Below are 23,843 nucleotides of genomic sequence, written 5' to 3' on the forward strand. Positions count from 1 at the left end.
AATGGGTATCACCGCCTGGCCAAGTTTGAAAAGTATTCTGAGTGGGAAGGGGAGGTCAGTAAAGAATATGTTGAGTTCAAGAGTTGGGACATTATGTTACAGCTATATAAGAAGCTGGCAAGATTGCACCCTGAATATTGCATGCACTTCAGGCCACCGTGTTCCAAGAAGGATGTGACTAACACAGAGAGAATAAAGAAAAGATTCAGAACGTGTTTTTGGGATTAGAGGGCCACAGTTATTTGGAGAGACTGGACTATTTTCCCCTAGAGCAAAGAAAGGCTATAAAATCATGAGGGAGATAGTTTCGATGGATTGCTGCACTTTTTTCTCCCCAGGCTAGAGGAATTTAAAACTAGACAGCATAGGCATAGGGTGAGAAGAGAAAGATTTAGAAGGGACCTGAGGGGCAAATTTTTTCAGAGAGTGGTGGGGATATGGAAGGAGCCTCCAGAGGAAGTGACAAAGACAGATATAATCCACTATTTGAAAGGTATTTAGGTATGGACATGGATTGGAAAAGTTTAGAAGGAAAAGAAAATCTACCTTGGCAGTTTGCTTTTTTTTGCTTGATTCCAAGATCCTGTCAGCAAGAGGTATTTTGGCCAAATGCAGGCAAATAGGACTAACTGAGGAAGATAGTTTGGCTGACATGAAAATTGGGACAGCAGGCCTGTTTCTGTGCTGTATAACTCAGTGACTGTGGTTTAGCCCACCCACTGGCCATCAAGATCTCTGCCAATGTAAACTCATTAATGAGCTGCTCTGCCTCCTTTACAGTTGTTTAGTGATATATCAATAACTGGCCTGATAGTAAGTGTTTGCTGGCGTAATTTTTATTTCATTTTAGAAAGATACTGGATGATGCCACAGCAGTGTTTAGGGATGGCATTGGAAATACAAGGGTAAAATGGTGTTAAATAAAAATGCCACACCCAAGTTTTTACAAAGCCTGTTCAGTTCTTTATACCGTCCTTGATAAAGTAGCCAGCAATGTGGAGGCTGAAGGAATTCTTTCCAAGGTTGAGTGGAGCCCATGGTTAAAGCCAGAGGTCCCAGTAGCCGAGAAGATTGGATCTGTCAGGATCTGTGGTGATTTTAAGGTCACCATCAACCCAGTACTGAAAGTAGATCAATACCCTCTGCCCAGAATAGAGGATATATTTGCAAACCTTTCTGGAGGAAAACACTTCAGCAAAGTAGACTCAGCCGAGCCTACTTGCAGGAGATGGAAGAAGAGTCCAAAGTGTTTCTCACCATAAACTATCACAAACTCAAAGTTAGACACATATTTCAGACTCCTGTGCCTTCCCTGGAATTAGTTTAATGTTTTGAGGTTACAAAACATGGCAATTATATTTTATTTAGTGATACAGCACAGAAAAGGTCCAACAAGCCACACCACCCAGCAAGCCACCTATTTAACCATAGCCTGCCATTTCGTTCTGTGGAAAACGGGAGTGAATGACAGAGTGCTGTCATGATGAAAGATCTCCTATCTCATTTTTTGGTCTACTTGTGTGTTCATTGTGAGATTGAAAGGAAGTCTTTCTCAGGAAATCTCTTTATTTCAAAACTTGCTGAGGTTTCAGGAAGTTGTGCAGCTTGTGTCACCACATTTGGATCTGGCCCAAGTGCAGAGTGAAAGACACTGAAGCAGGGTGATAGTTCACAGACTTTAATACGAACAGAGTTAAAGGGAAAAAAAACAAATTCTAGGCCAAACAAGGCCATTAACTAAAACTCTCACATGGAAAATGAAGCCAACACTATGGCTGAAAGGAATTACTAAATATTTATTTAGATTATGAAGACACGCAGTCCTCTTTTATTGTCATTTAGTAATGCATGCATTAAGAAATGATACAATATTTCCTCCGGTGTGATATCACAAAACACAGGACAGACCAAGACTGAAAAAACTAACAAAACCACATAATTATAACACATGGTTACAACAGTGCAACAATACCATAACTTTATGAAGAACAATCCATAAGCACAGTAAAAAGTTCAAAGTCTCTCAAATGTCCCACATCTCACGCAGACAGGGAAAGGAAGAAAAACTCTCCCTGCCATGCCCGACCACAGTCCGACTCTGAGTCGTCTGAAAACTTTGAGCCGCCGATCAGCTCTCCGACACCGAGTACCAAGCACCATCTCTATCTGAGCGATTCGACCTCAATCTCGGTCGCCAACAGCAGGCAAAGCCGGGGATTTTGAGGCCTTCCCTCCAGAAGATTCTCGATCGCGCAGTAACAACAGCAGCGAACGGGTGTTTCAGAAATTTCTCCAGATGTTCCTCTGTGCTTTCACGTCTCTCTCCATCAAATCAGAATTGTCCATATATAAAATGAATACTGCTAGTCTTCAGAGCCAGTTGACTCGACAGTCCAATTTCTCCGGCAAGGCTGAATGCAATCAGGCCGTGAAACGTTGCTGTGCTTTGCTCAAGTCTCAACAAGCAGTGCAATGAAAAGGATGGAGTTAAATACCATCACAATGAAATAATAATTAGCTGACACATGTACTTTCACGAGCACAATTGCCGTATCTGCTGCGCTGCTAAATCCGTGGTTGTGACAGCTTGTTTCAGTAAGATCTTCAGAGATGGTGATGTGTCCATTGTTAACTATGAAGTGTTATATAAGACACAGAAGCAGAATTAGCCCACTTGACCCTTCGTGCCTGCTCTGCCATTTCATCATGGCTGATTTATTATCCTGAAGATATACTGACTCAATTACTCCAACTACAACAACCTGGTTCTTCTTGCACACTCTCTTTGAGAACTGTGTCGAAGTGTTTCACTGTAACGTAACAAAGAAACAGTGGACTAAAAGAATGTCAAGCAGGTATTTATTTATTGAGATAGTGTGGAATAGGCCCGACCAGCTCTTCGAGCCATGCCACGCAGTAATCCCCCGAATTAATCCTAGCCTAACCTTGGGACAATTTACAATGACCAATTAACCAACCAACTGGTATATCTTTGGACTGTGAGAGGAAACTGGAGCACCCGGAGGAAGCCCATGCAGACACAGGCTTCAGAAGCCTTTGGTTGGAAGAGACTTTTCAGCAAAGAGTTTACACTGCTGAAGTGGTAGAAAAAATGCTGTATTCAAGAGCTGATTTGAAGCACCCTAGCACTGAAAAAGGTTTTATCCTAAATACAAAGTCTGGAATGAAAGTCAACATAAGGAAAAGGATATTAAGTTTTTGTAGAGCAAACCTCAACAAAGTTGAGACGATTTGAGCAGGATTTGGCACAAGGTAAAGTACAGAGGGAATTACTTTGGTTATTTTGATGGTAACACCTGTTGTGTACCAGAAGATTGTAGTGCAAGACGTATTCCAGGAACTAGAGCCTTTGTCTGGGCTGACAATCTAGCATGGTACTGAAGTGCAACATTTGGAAGAGATATCTGAATGTTGAAATGAATCTCAGGGTAGTATATGGAGATGTGTTACAGATTATGGTAATAAATTTACTTTGAACTTTGAATATGAGACATGCTGGTTTCAGATAGAAAGGACAATATGCTGCTGTTTGAAGAGAAGGGTAGACTTACCCAATATTAATCCCAAATTCAAGATCACCAAAAGTGATTAATTTATTTTGACTTTTTTTTGTGCTACAACTTTAACTGCAAAAGCTGTTTATTTGGTTATTAGGGCAGTATGATAGCGTAGCGCTTAGTGTAATAATATTACTGTGCCCGTGACCCGGGTTCAATCGGGTTGTTAGCTGTATGTTCTCACAATGACTGTGTGGATTTCCTCTGGGTGCCCCAGTTTCCTCCCGCATTCCAAAGGTGCACGTTTTACTAAGGGGTAGAAAGTTTTGGGCATGGTATGTGGGTGCTGGAAGCAGGCAACACTTGTGGGCTGTTCCCAACATGTCCTCAGAATCTGTTGGTCATTGCCGCAAATGACGAGTTTCACTGTATGTTTATATGTACGTGTGACAAATAAAGCTAATTTTAATGCTTAAATCTGTATTATTGTATTATCTACTATTAGCAGCAAGAATTGCACAGCACGCGACTGAAAGTCAGTGGGACAAGGAAGTGTCCTGTATAGCTGCAGAGCTTTTCGGTTGCCCTCTGGCTTTGCTTAATTTGCTTTCATTTTGCAACCTTTCAGCTGTTGGATTTTGGAGGTCTTGCTGGCTTTTCTGTAGGTGTTAATCAGGCTTTGCTAGCCTCCTCGTTGGCCAAAGCTTCAGAACCTCGGTGAAGTCAAGATGAAGGGCTGCTTGCCAGGGTGACGTTTACTTGATGTCATTGGCCCTGTGATCTATGCTATCTCAACTAAACTTTCGATCAACAGCTCTGGTATTTCATTATGTCACCCATTCAAACTTCGTTTGAAAACATTCCTTTGAAATGCTCTTGGATGATTTGCATCGTTTATGGCATTATTTATACCTTTTCTGGTAAAGTCTGAATCTACTGAACTGCCATTTAACAACTGTCTTGCTAATTTTATCATTTTGCTATCTTGTATTTCAGATATACTGATCACTATAATATCAAGTGTGGCCATGAATTGGAAAATTGAAGACTATATAGCAAAATAGCTGTGCATCCTGATTTCATCTAAATGCAACCAAATAGTCCTCGATCTTGGCAAGACTGAGTTCTCTTCTCCAAAACACTGTGAATGAGGGTGATTGGTTCTGGTGCAGATGCAGAATATTCTAAAGAAAATTTTATTTGGCAATGAGTAATTCTTCAACGACCGTGCCGCCTACTGATGAAAGTAATGCAGTTGCGGGATTTATTCTTATACCTTTCATTGTTCTGACATTAATTGGATTTGCTGTTGCTATGGTAAAGTAGTTTTTCATATTCATACAATCAATTCAGTTTTGACTTTGTAAAACAGCAGGGTGACAGCTACAATCTGTAATTATGTCTAATTTTTTAAAAATAGGGCCCAGATAAAATAACAAATTTAACAATATTTTGTAATATCTGAAGAAAATAATGCTATTAAAGCACATTAAATGATTAAATCAGTTTTTGGGCTCTTGCTCAAAAGCCTCATTTTGTTTACTGATAGAATTTGCTGGTTTCACAGCTATAACATCTTTCTCATAAACTCAGCAGATTAACAAGGTTATTCAAACAAAAGTATTATAACCAATTTTTTGGATGCAAAGACAAGGACTTTGCTGGTAAATGTCAAGCCAGGACAATGGTTTTGACCCCCCCCCCCCCCACAGATGCTCTTTGACCCATTGAGTTCCTCCAGCACTTTAATGTTTTACATTCCAGCATTTGCATTCTCGTGTGTCTCACATGGTTTGTCCCGAACTTGCTGGAGAATTCAGAAGTCCGGCTCTGTTCCCAGATAGAGTCCAACAGTAGCTCTCTGTATTCCATGTATTTGGCAGAATTTGTGCTCAGTGGCCACTCACCAGATTTCTTTTTTTTGTTTTTCACACAATTCTTTGTAAATTCTACTGACTGTTGTGCTGAGAATCTCAGGGGATCTTCAGTTTCTCAAACCACCCCATCTGGCACCAGCAGTCATTCAACAGTCAAGGTCACTTGGATCGCATTTCTTCCCATTCTGACGTTTGACCTGAACAGCAACTGAATCTCCTGACCATGTCTGCATGCTATTATGCACATAGTTGCTGCCATATGATTGGCTGATTAGATATTTGCATTAATGAGCAGGTGTACCTAATAATGTGGCCACTGAGTGTCTGCCGGTGGATCTCCTCTCAAATCCCGCATCGGAGTTAAACTACTCAGAGGATCCATTAGTTTCAATCAATGTTAAAAGGATAACATTGATGGTTTAGCTAACGAAGTGTTGCTTTATAATTTAATACTTGAGGAAAAGGGCATGACCTGACCAGTTTTTATATGGATAATGACCATTGTTAATTACCTTGGGAACCACAGCAAAATCCCAATTTTTTTTTATATTTCAAAAGGAATCAGTCCAGTGTTGCATTTTCATTATGAAGTCCTACATACCATTAACCGAACAAATTTGCCAGGCACCACATGCTTCTGAGATATTTCTGATTGTGAGGTAAATTATGTCATTATTTTATACAGTTCTCAGCATTTAATCATTTGGTACTACTTAGACCAGAAACATCAGGCCATTCATTCTTATTCCCTTAACAAATGGTTAATAACCATTTTGACTATTCAGACAGTTCCTGTATGTGATTTAAATAGTACTCTGTTAATCCATCAAAATATGATGGTGACTATTCATTTGAATATTTTTGCTGTCACTATTGTGGTCTGAAGCTACCTATCTACCTAGATATACTTAAAATGAAATGTGTTTCTACAGTTATTTTTAGAGAGTAGATGTCGGTTGAAGAAGAAAGTAACACAGCAGGCAAATTCTAATTGTATTTGAGACTTGAGTAATCAGCGCTACGGACTGATTACTCTGTTATTTCCATTCAAATTCTGAGATAATCGAGGATTTTTTTGTAATTATTGTGAAGATCATTGAAGGAGAATTCTGTCTGTCTTCTACTAATTCTCAAATATGCTGCATTAAGGGGACAATCAGCCACTTTGCTACATGAAAACTACTGCTACTTACGTCAAACAAATCTTTAAAGAAGTCTTTCTTGACTGACTGACGGACTTCATTCTCATCACTGAAAATCCTGCTAGTCTAAGTATTTTATTCTCCCATTTCCTTGCATTTGTTCTGCTCTGGTTTTCAACTCGGGGTTAATGAATGTCAGATAGCAAAAGAGGAGTAGCTGTATTTATTCTAAATCTACGCTTTATTGTAACATATTTGTTAGACATATTTTTACATCAGTGATTATCTTTACAATAATACCTGGTGTTTTGCTGCAAATACTTAAAGAACCATTTTTACTGAACCTTTTCCTTTCTTTTAACCCAGGTGATGTACATTCAGAAGAGACGCAGGTAATCGATATTTGTCTATGGTGACTAAACCCAGATGCTTCATTTAGGTTTTGTATTTAAAAATAGATTAGCTTATTGATTTATACCAATAGCATGTCTGGTAAACGTGTTTAATTTGGCTGTTGTCTTAATAGCTTGAAGAGATCCAGCAGGTAAAAGATAGGATGAGAAAACCTCATCATTGTAGTTTATCCACCAGTTTATCTCAGTCTGTCTGTTCATCCAACGTTCTGTCAGTTTCTGCATGGCAACAAATAAACGCACTGCCTCATATGGTAGTCTTGTACATAATGGAGTGGAGTTTACTGAGTTGTAAAACTGAACTTCAGCACCGGATTCCCCATGGAATCAAGCGATGGTGCTCAGTTTCACTGAGACTTCCTAAAAATATGTTGGCAAATTGCCTTCCACATCCTAATGCACCATGCCAGACCTGAAGTGGGATCCATTTCCACTTTGATTTCAATGGGGATTTGTATGGCAGATGGTGAGGAAGTGAGTCTAGTTTGCTTCTTAAACCCATTTGCCTAACTGATGTGTCTCAGTTAAAGTTCCAGGCTTTTTCAATTTACATTCAGTTATACACTCAGTTGCCACTTTATTAAGCACCATTGTTGTAATGCTTGGTTATTTGAGTTACAGTTGCCTTCCTGTTAGTTAGAACTACTCCGGCGATTCTTCTTTGATCTCTCTCAGTAACAAGGCATTTTCTCCCACAGAATTGCCACTCTTTGGATGCTTTTTGTTCTTCACAACATTCTCTGTTGTATGTGAAAATGCCTGGAGATCAGCAGTTTGAGTTACTCAAACCACCCCATCTGGCACCAACAACCATTCTAAGATCAAAGTCACTTAGATCATATTTCTTCTTATTCTGATGTGTCATCTGAACAACAATTGAACCTCTTGACCATATCTGCATGGTTTTATGCATTGAGTTGCTGCCACATACATGATTGGCTGATCAGATATTTGCTTTATCATTCAGGAGTAGCTAATAAAGTGGCTGCAGAAATTATATTTAAATTTTATTGGTTTGCCATGTCTCTGAATGTGACAGACATTTTAAAGCACCTGTAGCCTGACAAACTTCTGGCTCCCACTTTGCCAACTGTCAGGAGATTTTTTTTTTAGAGTGGGGCCTGTAGAGGACGCCATGGGACTTCTGACTGCAGAGCTCCATGAGATGCACCCTCTGCATCCAGCCCAGGAACGTGTGCGCAAAGGGGGAGTCTGTGGACAGCAGTGCTGTTGGTCTGCAGAATACAGCCTGTTGTAAAAAGTATCTCATTGAGAATGAGATGTTCTCATTGAGTAGTGAGCGATCTCAAGTCTAATTTGGATGGCGATCAATGTCTTAGCCTTAATTATAGAAAAAATAATCCCTGTGAAATTATATTTATTCAGGATTATCACCTTATCAGAAATAAAGAGGTGAGGTCGTGGTGGTAAAAATTTTTAAGACAGACTTTTAGCTTCCAGATATACTAGTGGTTGTGTAAGGACAGCAGCTCTAAAATTTTCTGAAGCTTAAAAAAGATCTAGTGGTTTCCCAGCGTATATGACGAGTATATGAAGCCAGAGAAGAGCTTATTTTGTGAAGCTTGTTTATCAGCGCATTCTAACCACTACAAGACCATGGATATTCTGATTTTATGCATGGCTCAATTTTACTTCCAAATACACACATTACAAGCAATACGTATAATAAATCCCAGAGCCAGCTGCTCAACTAAACCAAGTAACAGAATGTATTGTAGATGCCTTGCTGGAGTGATAGCTGGTGTTGCAGTGACCAGGGAGTGTGTATTGTTTCCCGTTGATAGTAGGAAATAGTTAACACCGGACGCAACTGTATCATTTATAAAAGACAAGTGTCATAGCATGTTGTGCATTCCCCTAAAGCTAACATGGAATTGAGGTGGTGAGAAGGTATGTGAAAATGAGCTAACTCATTAAAGTGCTTCCCCTTCTTCCCCTCTGTCCCATCTCCTGGACTTCCCCAGACAGACAGCTGACCTTGCAGCGTGAGGCAATCGATGGCTGGAACTCACAGGCTCTGAAATCCTGAGGGTGACAGCCAAGAATAACCTAGCCTTCAGAGAGCAAATCCAAGCACCCAGCTTTGAAAGCTACAGCCCTTACATCATTTAAGGCTCTTTAGAAAATCTTACATCGTGGACAGCTTGGGCCTGTTTCCGTACTCTATGTCAACTGAAAATGCATCCAAGTGACTTACTTTCAGTGCATGTGATGGGAAATGTATTTTTTTCATGAATCTGACATAATTATGACAGTTCCTCAGTTTCACATTGAGGAATGTTCTCTTCCTGTCATAAGTAGCCTTGTGACACTAACACTATTTCCACATTGGGGATACATTGTTAATGTCATTCTCAGTCCTTCTGGAGCATGATAAGACATCTTGGATCGTGTTATACAGTGGATGCCTGTTCTTGGGCATTCCTGGGCCTATTCGCACAGTGTAAACACAGGAGGTGAGCAAAGTAAGTACAATACTTATGTCACTGCCCATCCCAAGTATCCATTCATCATCAGCCCCACCCCTCCTAATTTGTCACCCCATCCAGACCCTGCATTCTCCAACTCCAGTTTCCACTCCCCACCCATAAGACCATAAGATATCACAGTTCAAAGGACCGACCATTTGTTTTCTTTACATAACCCCATTCTCTTGCCTTTTCTCCGTAAACCTTTAACCCCCACCCCACCCCTTACCAGTGAAGAAACTTCCAATCTCTGCCTTAAATCTGCCCAATGACTTGGCCTCCATAGCCCTCTGTGACATAAAATTGTACAAATTTAACAGCATCTGACTCAAAAAAAAAATTCTTCCTGATTTTAGTTTTAGTTTTAGATGACTCTCTTGCTAAGTTCCACATCTATGTCTCTCAGTATCCAACAAATGTAACCTCTAATCCCCTGCTCCCCCATTCCAAAAGCCCTATTCCACTCCCACACCAGAATCATGTCCCCAAGCCGTGCTGTTTTATAGATGACCTCCTGATCCTGGCCTTGGAGGAGGAGGAGAAAGTGAAGGAAGAGAAGAAGCATAGGGCAACACACTATTACCTCAGATGCAACTAAATTTTCATGACAATTTTCGAGACAATAGGCAGAAAAATTGTGAGCAAACCTCACCCATGCTATTCTAGCATACACTTTAGGAATGGTAGGTTTTGGTAGTTGCATGAAGATATGATAATAATGTTCCTTTTATATCTGTGACATTAATGTTTGCTGAATATCAAGTAACGTCGTAACATATGGATTACAAACCAGTGCTGAAGAATGGGTTGAGGACAAGACGTGTAGACTGGTGTGTAAGAGACAGTGTGCATTGATGTAAGGTGGTTTGGCAAAGTTTTTGCCTGCTTTTCAGAAGGATGAATTCTGGAGGCTAATTCGTCTTTGCCTAAATGAGTTTGGTGATGTCCTCCACTCTCTTGCCACTGACTGCATTAACAGGCTTTTTTGAAATGTTTGCTCCTCATTCAAAAGGGTAGTGTCTCTCCTGCTATCTCTGTTGTGTTTCCCATTCCCATTGTCACAACACAGAGTAAATGGCCATTCAACATAAATCCTGACACACTGAGGCTACGTCCACACTACGCTGGATAATTTTGAAAACAAAGCTTTTTCCCTTTGTTTTGACCCTCCATCCACACTGAAATGGCGTTTTCATCCCCCGAAAACTGAGCTTTTCTAAAACACTCTCCACAGTGCGTAAATTTGAAAACGATTGTTTGGCGTTGCAGTATGGACAGGGTAAATTGAGATATCTGAAAACGCTGTCATGACAACACCACAAGAACAATGCTTTTTCTGCTTCTGCTTGGTACTGCTCAAGCACTGCCGGACAGCTGTTATAACGCACAGCTGGTGTGAACGGCGTGAGAGTTAAATTCTAAAGTGAGCTTTTATGACTAGATCCCCTAAATTGATTTGATTTGAGTCTATCTTTAAAAATATTAATGTCAGAAATACTGCGCAGGTCTGGTGGCAGAAGATTCCACTCTCTCATTGATCTTGGGTAGAGGACGGCTTCATGCATGTGTCGTTTACTTTATTGTCTACGTTAATAGTTTGTTTGGAATTAAACATCTCCACTGCTTTGCTGACTTTGTAGCCGTTTGTAACTCGCAGAAACAGCTCAACTTCATTGTCTGTCTAAACGAAGAGGTCCGGTCTGCTTTTTCCAGCGGAGGTTTTCTTTGTATTCCTTGAAGACATTGTTGAAAACTTGCTTTCGCTGTTGTTGTTGGTACTCTAGTTTTTGACCAATGGAAATAGCACAACGCTGCCACGGAAATGTAAATATTATACTGTTTCCTCTTCGCTTGTTTTCTGTAGATATGTCTGCGCATGCCCAGTAGTAGATTCGCCCAAATATCTGTTTTAGTGTGGACAGAGATATTTTGAAAAATGCGTAGTGTGGACGCCTGTCGTTTTTACTTGAAACCGGCGTTTTCAAAATTATCCAGTCTAGTGTGGATGTAGCCTGAATGGCTCCTCCGGATACCTCAAGGCAATGAATATGTATTGTCCGTGGCTTTAGCTAAAATATTCCTTCAGAGCTTTCAATGTTCCTAAATAACCGGTCTAAACCTGCCTGGAGATGTGAATGATCAAGGAATGTCAGCTTCCTGGAAACCTGGTCCATACCTACAAAGTGTTTCTCCACCTTTGCCCAATTAACGAACCGGAACAACTCTGTGAAGAAAGCTGAAGTTTCGTAAGAAAACAGCAGTGAGGATGCATAATTTATTGCTGTGCTTATTTATTCTGCCGATCCTGTTTGACAATGCCACGTTCATGCCTTGGTTTCATTCCCGATCTCCATGATAGGCGTTTGCGAAACTTTTAGTTAATGATTAACCTATTCAAATTGCCAGCCAGCCTGCCCCAAGGGTGGTTTCTGATTGCAGTCTGACGGGTCTGTGTGAAGCACGGGTACCTGCTGGAGTTGAACTGAATTGACTTTATTACTTGCATCCTTCATATACATGAGGAGTAAAAGTCTCCACCTAAATGTGCAATCATAGTAATTTATAATAAATATGCGCAACAAGGACAGTCAATATAACATAGAAATACAGATGCATCAGCATGAATTAATCAGTCTGATGGCCTGGTGGAAGAAGCTGTCCCAGAGCCTGTTGATCCTGGCTTTTATGCTGCGGTACCATTTCCCGGATGGTAGCAGCTGGAACAGTTTGTGGTTGGGGTGACTCGGGTCCCCAATGATCCTTCGGGCCCTTTTTACACACCTGTCTTTGTAAGTGTCCTGAATAGTGGGAAGTTCTTCACATCTACAGATGCACTGGCCTCTCCGCACCACTCTCTGCAGCGTCCTGCGATTGAAAGAAGTACAGGATGCTCTCAATTGTGCCGCTATAGAAAGTTTTTAGAATTTGGGGCCCACACCAAACTTCTTCAGCCGGCTGAGGTGAAAGAGGTGCTGCTGTGCCTTTTTCACAACACAGCCAGTATGTACAGACCACGTGAGATCCTCGGTGATGTTTATGCCGAGGAACTTTAAAGCTCTTCACCCTCTCGACCCCAGATCCATTGATGTCAATAGGGGTTAGTTTGTCTCCATTCCTCCTGTAGTCCACAACCAGCTCCTTTGTTTTTGCGACGTTGAGGGAGAGGTTGTTTTCTTGATATCACTGTGTCAGAACTACTTCTCCGTAGGCCACCTCATTATTATTTGAGATTAGGTCAATCAATGTAGTGTCGTCAGCAAATTTGATTAGCTGATTAGAGCTGTGGGTGGCAACACAGTCATGGGTTTACAGATAGTAAAGGAGGAGGCTTAGTACACAGCCATGAGGGGCTCCTGTGTTGAGAGTCAGAGGGGCAGACGTGCGGGAGCCCACTCTTACAACCTGCCGGCGATCTGATAGGAAATCTAGGATCCATCTACACAAAGCAGGTTGAAGGCCGAGGTCTCTGAGCTTCTTGTCGAGCCTGGAGGGAATTATGGTGTTGAATGCTGAACTGTAGTCCTAGAACAGCATTCTCACATAAGCATCCTCCTTCTCCAGATGTTTAAGGATGGTGTGTAGAGCTGTGACTATGGCGTCATCTGTCAATTGGCTGTGTCAGTAGGTGAATTGTAGGGGGTCCAGTGTGGGTGGTAGCAAGCTGCAGATGTAGTCCTTGATCAGCCTGTCAAAGCATTTGCTTATTATTGAGGTGAGTGCAATGCCAGTTGTACAGACATGTTACCTTGGTCTTTTTAGGTAAAAGGACAATGGTGGACATTTTGAAGCAGGAGAGCACTCTACACTGGGAGAGGGAGAGATTAAAAAATGTCTGTAAACACACCTGCCAGTTGTGCTGCGCACATCCTGAGTACCTGCCCTGGGATGCCGTCCAGTCCGTGGCCTTGTGACTGTCCACTCGTTGAAAACACCTGCATACTTTGGCCTCAGATGACCAAACTGCCAGTCACATCATCTGCAGGTCTCCTCAGGGGCTCAGTACTGGCGACATCGAATCGAGCGTATAAAATAAAAAAAGATTTAGCTCATCTGGGGGAGGGGCAGCGATGTAGGAAACTCCACTGCGTTTAGCTGTGGTGTGCAGACCCTGCTACGGATTGGCATAAATGTCACATCACTTCTTACAGACTTCACAGCCTTCCCGTTCTATTCCTAATCCAATCCATTCAGAAATTAAATTCTCCTCCTTCCTTCTCCTTCTACCCCAGAATGAGCATTAATAATGCTCTAAATATGAGATATGTTCATCGAGACAGGAATATTTTAGCTACTTAGACCATTTCTGCATCCTACTGAAATCAGTGATCTAACTTTATCATAATCTATACTTTTGCTCTATATCTCTTAATACAATTTACAAAAATCTAACCACACCCAACTTAAAGTTGACAATTATGAAAGACAATTCATACCTCTTTAGACTGTTGAAAGATCTGGCTCTAATTTTTAAACAGAGTCCTTGGATCTAGACTTCCCAACTACTGGAAATAGTTTCTCTTTATCAAGAGAATGGAACTGAGATGTTGTAGTTCACTGCTTTAAACTAATTGAAAGAGATAAGCTTGTGATTAGTTAACAAACAAGCATGTCTATTTCTTCATTACAGTTCCCTGAGAGAAACAAAACTTGGTATACAAGGTGTTTCCTGTTCTATGAGAAAATTAAATAAAGCAGCTGTTTATATCTAGTTCATATGAGACTTTAAAACAAATTTTCTTAGCAAAGGACCGTTGGAAACAATTTACTAAAGAAAAAGTTCATGTGCGTGCCCACATCAATATACGACAATAATTGTGCCATATGTATAGATATTTCCAGACAGATTCATATCAATAATTTCATTGCAGTTATTGCTTATGATGTATTCTGTTCTTCAGCAAATGCAGGATGGAGAAAGAAGGAAATGAAGGTTATATTTTTGATTGGACGTGCATGTATTCATGCCTGCCTCACTGCTATGTTGTTCGTAGTACCAGTGTTTAAAATTTCCTTTTCACCAAATAACTTTCCTTGGCCTCTCCTGATAACATTGGAACACAAAAGCAAGTCCTGGCCAGCCACTGATGTTTCATCCTTCTCCTTGTCCGGCTGTGTAGATGTGTAACCAGGAAGGGGTTAAGTGCAAGCAAGTTTTACAACTTTCAGCGGGTGAGGACGGAAGACAAGCTTTACAACTCTGTGTGGTTGAGGGTGGGAAACAACAAACATCCTGTAGCCACGTAGCATAGTTGATAATAGAGAAATGTGCTGCAGCATTTAACAGGAACAAAAGCAGGTTGAATCTTGATGGAGTAGTTTTTTTCTGGATCAGTCACTGTATCATGGGATGGTATTTGAAATATTCTTTCTCTCAGTGAATATTTGCCTCTGGCGCTCCAGTGAAAACAATTCAAATTTGCTCAACCTCCCCTCCTAGGTAACGCTCATCCTAGGAACATCTTCTGCACCCTCTCCAAATTTTCCGCACAGAGACCTGAACTGCACGCACAACTCTAAATGTGGCTAAACAAAGCTGACTTTTATACCTGGGCATGCCAAATGCACTTTTTACTACTGTATCTACTTGTGTTGCCACGTTCAGGGAGCCATAGACTTGTACCAAAGAACCTCTGCACATCAGTGCTGCCAAAAATCCTGCCATTTAATGTACTCTTTCCTCCTGCATTTGACCTCGCAAAATACATCACCTCACGTTTGTCCAGATTAAACTTCATCTGCCCCTTCTCTGCCCAAGTTTCTAACTGATCTATATCCAGCTGCATCATTTGATAATGTTCCTCACTATCCACAAGTCAACCAATTTTCCTTTGTTTGCAAAGTTATTGATCAGGCCATCTACATTTGTATCCAAGTCATTTAATATAGATCACACAGAGCAGAAGTCCCAGCACTGATCCTTGCAAGCACTTTTGGTCATAGACCATGAGTCAGAAAAACACCACTCTATCAGTACCCTCTGCTTTTTATGAATAAGCCAATGTTGTATCCAATTTACCATGAAAGAAATGGAGTCCAAATATGACAGCATATCTTTTAAACTAGCTATCATATCATAAAGGGTCAAACCTGGCACATTTCTCTAGCCACAGGGCAGCATGGTAGTGTAGTGGGTAGTGTAACACTTTGAGTGCCAGCGACCCAGGTTTAATTCATGCTGCTGTCTTTGAGTATATACTTTCTCCCCATCACCTCCTGGTGCTCTGCTTTCCTCCCACATTCCCAAGACACACAGATTGGTAAGATGTGGGCATGCTATGTTGCATACAGTGGCGGGCTGCCCCTAGCACATCCTCGGACCGTAATGGTCATTAATACAAATGATGCATTTTGCTGTGTGTTTCAATGTTCATGTGACAAATAACGCTAATCTTTATCTTTAATGTTCTTTAAGCCATTGAATCATTTTCACTCTGGGGAGTATTGTACAGCTGAATGGCTGTGACTCCCTGCAGCATTAATTCTTTATTGGGCCTACAGTGCCTTCATAAACAGAATAGATTTTTTTTGTATTTAACTGGAATACTTATGGGCTTTGCTTACCTAACCAAAAGCAACGACAGATATTGATTGTTTACTTTTGGGTTCTTTTTCTCTTGCCTTTGCTTAGATTGGATATGTTGCGACACCAATTGTTACCTGTGTATGCCTTTGACCCTACTGAGGAGTTGCAAGAAACTGAGGAAGAGCTGCTCCTTGACAGTGATGAGCCAAAGGTAAGCACATCAATTTTATAAGACAATGAGACCATAAGACATAGGAGCATAATTAGCCCATCTGGCCCAATGGATCTGTTCCACCATTCCATTATGGCTGATTTATTATCCTTTGACTCCATTCTCCTGTCTTCTCCCTGTAAATTTTGGCGCCCTTACTAATCAAGAACCTATCAACTTCTGCTTTAAATACACCCAATGACTTGGCCTCCACAGCTGTCTGTGGCAATGAGTTCCACAGATTCACCACCATGTGGCTACACAAACTCCTCCTCATCTCTGTATGAAAAGCTATTCTGAGACTGTGCCCTTTGGTGCCACACTTTTTCACTATAGGAACTATTCCCTCCATCTTCACTCTATTTAGGCCTTTCAATATTCAATAGATTTCAACAAGATCCCCCCCCCCGCCAAATCCAGAGAAATCAAACATTCCTCATATGTTAGCCCTTTAATTCCCGGAATCATTCTTGTATATTTTATATTAACAAACATGGAGAAGGAACTTGGGAAAAGTGCTTGAAGACAGTGGAGCATGTGGGAAAAATTATGATCCTAAATTTGATACATAAAGGAAAAGAGAAATATGGAACACTTACTGGATTGCGATCATCCATTCCTTGAACTGCACCATCAGAAGAATGTGAAGGACTTGAAAGGATAAAGAGGAAGATTTACTAGAAGAGTTTCAGGGATAAGGAATTCATTTCATGTAGACAGAGTGGAGAACAGGGATTATTCCTCTGAGAGCAGAGATCGAAAGATGTGATAGAGGTATCAACATATTAAAGGAATAAAGGAGAAATTTTTCATCAGTTAAATGCTTAGGAAGCAGAGAATATACTTGAGAAAATTGGCAAAGAAACTAATGGTGACAAGAGAAATTTTTTAATGTGCTGAATGTTTAGCATCTCGAATGCATTGTCCAACAGGATGGCATAGGCAAATTCAACAATGGCTTTCAGAAGGGTATAGAATCAGCATTTGGAAATTGCCCATTTGGCAGGAGAAGCTTTTAAAAAAAAGACACATCTAAATGGTGAGCGATTGCAGAGCTCTGAGATACAGAGAGATCTGGTGCCCTGTACATGATTCACTGATAGCTGGTGGTTTTTTTTATTTCAAAATATACTTTATTCAAAAATATACTTATATACAATACACCAATAACTTTACATCCTTTACATACGTTTCCATTATAGTCAGTACATATCCGTACTTATGGCTACCCATGTGGCACTCCAGTTGTTCACCTTATCACATCATTGTTGAGGGGTATACTCCCCGCCACCCGACCCCTCCCACTCTCACGGGTGGAGAAACCTATACCGTGGTTCTTCCCCACCGGGCCCTTGCGGTGGCTGCACCGAGTTTCACTGCGTCCCTCAGCACGTACTCCTGCAGCCGAGAATGTGCCAGTCGGCAGCATTCTCCCACGGACGTCTCCATGTGCTGGTAGATCATCAAGTTTCGGGCCGACCAAAGAGCGTCTTTCACCGAGTTGATGATCTGCCAGCAGCATCGGATGTTGGTCTCCGTGTGCGTCCCCGGGAACAGCCCGTAGATCAGAGAGTCCTCTGTTACGCAGCTGCTGGGGATGAAACGTGACACTAACCCGTCCATCCTCCTCCACACCCTCTTATCGAACTGACAGTGTGCAAAGAGGTGGGTCACAGACTCCTCCTCACTGCAGCCCTCCCATGGGCAGTGGGGTGCGGAGACGACATTCCAGGCGTACAGGAGGGATCTGACTGGGAGGGCCCCCTCACCGCCAGCCAGACGAGGTCCTGGTGCCAATGCCTCATCGCCAGATCTCACCAACTGATAGCTGGTGTTGTGGTGTGGATGAAATCACCGGCGAGACAGAGTCCCTGCTTCTCTATTCGACACAACAAGATACAGGCGGAGACGCTTTCGGTAGAAAGGTCTGCTAGCCCAGTGTGGGCTCAATATTTATATGCTAAACACAAAAGGCAATCGCTACTTAAAGTTGTAGACAATGCTTCTTTTTGAAGCTACATACAAAACATCACACCTCCTAACTTCATCCTTTCCTTCCGACACCAACATGTCTGGGTTGGTATCCACAGCCCTTAGGAATGCAATGCATTTATTTGGCATTTTACGTGCTAACATAGAAGACAATTAATATTTATAAAGTATAAATAATACTATCTTTGAAACTACAGCATCTGGTCAAACTACGGTGCCAGAAGCATCTGGTATTCACACCTTTTTAGGAAGCGCATTGTTGTGAACTCAATCCACAGTACTTTGTCAAATAGAAGTCTGGTGGCCAAAGTCATTTAAGTGTAAACGAATTATCTACCCAAAAAAACTCTCTCTAACAGCTGATTATACTTTATAGCAACCAGATAGGTAAATTTATTTTTTAGTTGTTGGGGAAGTGGCACGCAAAAGCAGGGAAGATGTGTTTCACTAATTAATGAGACAGCACCAATGAAAATGTGCACTAATCCTTTATGTTAGAATGGGTGTTAATGTGTTTGAAGCAGGTCAGAGAGATGTTACCAGACTAATAGCTGAAAGGGACAGGTTCTCTTGTGAGAAAAAGATGGAGAGGTTAGGCTTCTATCTGCTTTGAAAAATGAGAGGAGTGACTAAAATATCCAGAACCATGGGTAGTCTTGACCAGGTGGATGAGAATGAGAACTGAGAATTTAGAACTGGAGATCTCTGCTTAAAAGAGATCACCCATTCTCACCTGAAGGAATGATTGGCCCGCTTCCATTCCTAATTTGTACATTTTAAAGGTGCTTTCCAGACGAAACCATCCAGAGACCCTGATGTAGCTTTGAAAGCATGTGGTTAGGGTGGAACAGGCTGGGGATGTTGTTCATTCTGCAGAAAGCCTAGTGCACAGGCAGATACAGGACCATCTTATAGGAACTGGAGCACAATATGGTTTGATGTTTCATTTTGCCCAATAATCCATTTAACCAAGACCTCACCTGAAGGGAGTGTCTTTCAAAGGGGTTGAGAGAAAATCCTCTTATCAAATAAGTTAGTTGGAAGTTAGCAGATGCAGGGACAGAGTATTGTTGTGTTGTTGTCATCCCCCTTTTCCCAAGAAATAGGGCAGTCCTGAGAGGAAACAGATAATGCCAAAGGTCTAGTCAAACTGATTCCCTGAAACAATGGTTTCTGCTCATTAGTGGCAGGTAGTCACCAACACTTAACTAAGCCCGTCAGATCTGCACTCTGTTCTAGAGCTGCCACTGCAGTTCATTGTCCCATACCCCGGAGGTCAGTTACAGGTTGGATCATGAAGGCCACAGGAGGAGCAAGCTGGGGCCTATACTGGCATTGACTCATTCTTCATTGCCTTCTACGTTAAAGGCCAAAGGTTTATTTACCGGGTGATAAGTTCTTCCATTTTCCGGGAACTGAACTATACTGTTTTCGAGTAATTTCCCTGAATGTACCAGTAACCTGCTTTAAAGATTTATGCAGGATCACAATAGTTACTTTTCCAACCAGAGTTCCTGCCCTCTCAAGCATCCACTCCTTTAGAAGTAGAAAATTTATCGCTGACCATGCCCCCATCTTAATTAAGAGAGCAGACCACTAAAACCATTTAAGCCTTCCACTGACATAATTGAAAATCAATTGGAAATTCTATTTCTGTGCTCTGTAACCAAAAGGGTTACGAGTATCCATGCTAGTATCTTTCCTGTAATACTAGGAGCTAGTCTTGTTTAGAAGCATCATGTGCGGCATCTTGTCAAAGACCTTCTGAAAATCCAAGTAAACAATGTCCACTGACTCTCCTTTGTCTATCCTGCCTGTTATTTCCTCAAAGGAATTCCAATGGATTTGTCAGGCAAGATTTCTCCTTTAGGAAGCCATGCTAACATTGGCCTATTTTATCACGTGCCTCCAAGAACCCTGAAACCTCATTCTTAATAATGCACTCCAACATCTTACCAAACACTGAAGTCAGGATAACTGGCTGTAATTTCTTTTGCTTCCTTCCCTTAAAAAGTGGAAACATTTTCAGTTTTCTAGTCCTCCATAGCCATTCCAAAATTTAGTGATTCTTGAAATGTCACTACTAATCGCTTCACAATCTCCTCAGCTATCTCTTTCAGGTCCCTGGGTTGCAGTCTATCTGGTCCAGGTGACTTATCTATCTTCAGACCTTTCAGCTTCCCAAGCACCTTCTCCTTAGTAATAGTAACTACACTCACTCTGCCCCCAACCCTATTGAAATTCTGGCATACTGCTGGTGTCTTCCACGGTGAAGACTGACGCAAAATATTGATTATGCGCATCACCATTTCTTTGTCCCCCAGTACTACCTCTCCAGTGTCATTTTCTAGCCATCCAATTTCCACTCTCACTTCTCTTTTTCTCTTTTATAAACCTGAAGAAAATAATTAGTATCCTCTTTTATATTATTGGCTTACTTTCCTTCATATTTCATCTTTTCTCTTTTATGGCATTTTAGTTGCCTTCTGTTGGTTTTAAAAGCTTCCCAATCCCCCAATTTCCCAGTAATTTTACTCTATTAGGTGCCCTCTCTTTTGCTTTTGTGCTGTCTTTGACTTCCCTTGTCAGCTACAGTAGCCTCATCCTCCCTTAGAATATATCTTTGGGATGTATTTTTCAAGAGGACCAAAACATTGTACCTTGTTGTTGGATTTGGAGGATTGCATGCTTCAATGACCTGGAGGCTATGTTGGCTAGAGTCGGGGCCTTGTGTTTTGACTCCTGCTGGGGTCACCCATACCTAACAGGTCAAAGGGTAGAGGCCAGGATAAAAGTGGTCCACCAGTCCTCCAGGTTCAGGGGTTCAGCTCAGGACTAACAGCCCTGACTGGTCAAACAAAATTGTTACAGAAATGGCAATGGAGAATCCTATATCTGTGTGAGACTATATTCCAGAGTCTCCAGCCAGGGCCTGCATGACTGACAGTAGTGAAACCCAAGAGGAAGCTACTGGCACAGGTGAACCACACCTGGAGCACTATAGAGAAGATGGCTAAGGACAGGCAGAGATGGAGGACCTTCGTTGCTGCCCTAAACAAGAGCAGTGTAACGGGCAGTAGTTAACTTTAGCTTTCAGAATTGTTCCCACAAACTCCAGCCTTTGCTGATCCACCACCATCCCTGTGTCCCCTTTCACTCAACTTTGGCCAGCTCCTCTCTCATGCCTCTGCAATTCCCTTTACTCTACTGTAATACTGATACATATGACTTTAGCTTTTCCTTCTCAAACTGCAGGGTGAATTCTATCATATTACAATCACTAATTTTCAAAATTCAAAGTAAAATTTATTATCAGAGTACATACATGTCACCACATACAACCCTGAGATTATTTTTCCTTTGGCCTTACTCAGCAAATCTATAGAACAGTAACTGCAAATAGGATCAATGAACAACAAACTTTGGAAATGCAAATATAAATAAATATATATAAATAATGAGAGCATGAAATAACAAGACGAAGGGTCATTAAAGTGGGAACACCAGAAATAGAATGAGGGTAGTTATCCTCTTTAGTTCAAGAGCTTGATGGTTGAGGGGTAGTAACTGATCTTCAACCTAGTGTGAATCCTTAGGCACTTGTATCTTCTACCTGACAGCAGCAGTGAGAAAAGAGCATGGCCTGGGTGGTGAGGATCTTTGATGGATTCTGCTTTTCTAAGACAACATTTCATGTAGATGTGCTCAATGGTTGGGAGGACTTTATCTGTGATGTACTGGGCTGAATCCACTACCTTTTGTAGGATTTTCCACTCAATCATTGGTGTTCCCATACGAGGCTGTGATGCAGACAATCTGTACACTTTTCACCACACATCTATAGAAGTTAGAAACATAGAAAACCTACAGCACAATACAGGCCCTTCAGCCCACAAAGCTGCGCCAAACATGTCCTAACCTTAGAAATTACCTTACCCCTGTACCTACTTCCAAGCTCCTTAAAATTGTGCCCCCTTGTGCTAGCCATTTCAGCCCTGGGGAAAAAGCCTCTTGACTATCTGCACGATCAAGGCCTCTCATTATCTTATACACCTCTATCAGGTCACCTCTCAACCTCCGTTGCTCCAAGGAGAAAAGGCCGAGTTCACTCAACCTATTCTCATAAGGCATGTTCACGAATCCAGGCAACATCCTTGTAAAATTCCCCTGCACCCTTTCTATGGTTTCCACATCCTTCCTGTAGTGAAGCGACCAGAACTGAGCACAGTACTCCAAGTGGGGTCTGACCAGAGTCCTATATAGCTGCAATATTACCTCTCGGCTCCTAAACTCAATCCCATGATTGATGAGGGCCTTTTTAACCACCCAGTCAACCTACGCAACTTTGAGTGTCCCATGGATCCCTCTGATCCTCCACACTGCCAAGAGTCTTACCATTAATACTATATTCTGCCATCATACTTGACCTACCAAAATGAACCACCTCACACGTATCTGGGTTGAACTCCATTTGTCAGTTCATCAAAGTTTTTGATGACATGCTAAATTTCCACAGACTCCTAAGGAAGTAGAGGCTCCGATGTGCTTTCTTTCCAATTACATTTATGTGATGGGTCCAAGACAGGTCCTCTGAGATGGTGACAACCAGGAATTTAAAGTTACTGGCCCTCTCTACCTCCACTCCTCTGATGAGTACTGGCTTATGGACCTCTGATTTCCCTCTCCTGAAGTCTACAATCAGTTCTGTGGTCTTGCTGACATTGAGTGAGAGGCTGCCATTATGACACCACTCGCCCAAATTTTCAACCTCCCTCCTCTATGCTGATTCATCACCACCTTTGATACAGCCCACAACAGTGGTGTCACCAGTGACCCTGGATGTGGTTTTTGAGTTGTACTTAGCCACACAATCATAGGTGTAAGGGTTCCTTTGCCTCATGCTTCCTAATCAAATCTGGTTCATTACACAACACTCAATCCTGAATTGCCTTTTCCCTACAAAGCCATCTCAAAGGCATTTCACAAATGTTTCAAAAGCAACTCAAATTGTTTTGAATTGCTACTGACCTTGTGTCTTTTTTTATATATCTCTTTGGCATTTGGATTGTTGAATCTAAATGGATAACTGAGCTTGAGTGCCTCTGGCAGGATGACGGAGTAACACAGACCTGGCAGAGTGTACTGATATTGGCGGCATTGAGAGATGAGTGCTGTGGGTTCCAAACCACATAAACAAAATCAAATGGTTGCATAATAAGAGCAGCTCAAGTACTAATTGCAATAAAATTGTATATCTGTTCCAACAAGCTGATTCTGATGACACAAAGGTTGGGGGTGTTGTGGATAGTGTGGAGGGCTGTCAGAGGTTACGTCAGGACATCGATAGGATGCAGAACAAGGCTGAGAAGTGGCAGATGGAGTAAAACCCAGATGAGTATGAAGTGATTCATTCTGGTAGATCAAATTGGAAGACAGAATATAGTATTAATGGTAAGACTCTTGGCAGTGAGGAGGATCTGAGAGATTATGGGGTGCATGTCCATAGGACACTCAAAGCTGCTGTGCAGGTTGATAGTGTTGTTAAGGTGTACGATGTGATGGCCTTCATCAATCATGGGAATGAGTTCAAGAGCCCTCATGTAATGGCACAGCTATGTAAGACCTTGGTCAGATCCCACTTGGAGTACTATGTTCAGTTCTGGCTCACTGCAGGAAGG

At 41.6% G+C, this 23,843-nt stretch overlaps 1 protein-coding gene across 4 annotated transcripts in view; it reads left to right on the top strand.

Annotated features, from left to right (window-relative positions):
• Nucleotides 1-23,843, top strand: part of LOC140209508 (small integral membrane protein 29-like) — a 64,705-nt gene that overhangs the window by 36,336 nt on the left and 4,526 nt on the right. For all 4 annotated transcript variants that reach the window (XM_072277757.1, XM_072277754.1, XM_072277756.1 and 1 more), the window contains 3 exons: nt 4,515-4,835; nt 6,904-6,929; nt 16,068-16,173. In XM_072277757.1, coding sequence (XP_072133858.1) covers nt 4,725-4,835; nt 6,904-6,929; nt 16,068-16,173 — 243 coding nt within the window. In that variant the 5' untranslated portion in view covers nt 4,515-4,724. The remainder of the gene's footprint in view (nt 1-4,514; nt 4,836-6,903; nt 6,930-16,067; nt 16,174-23,843) is intronic.

Source organism: Mobula birostris, chromosome 14 (assembly GCF_030028105.1).
Source record: "Mobula birostris isolate sMobBir1 chromosome 14, sMobBir1.hap1, whole genome shotgun sequence".
Classification (NCBI taxonomy): Eukaryota; Metazoa; Chordata; class Chondrichthyes; order Myliobatiformes; family Myliobatidae; genus Mobula; species Mobula birostris.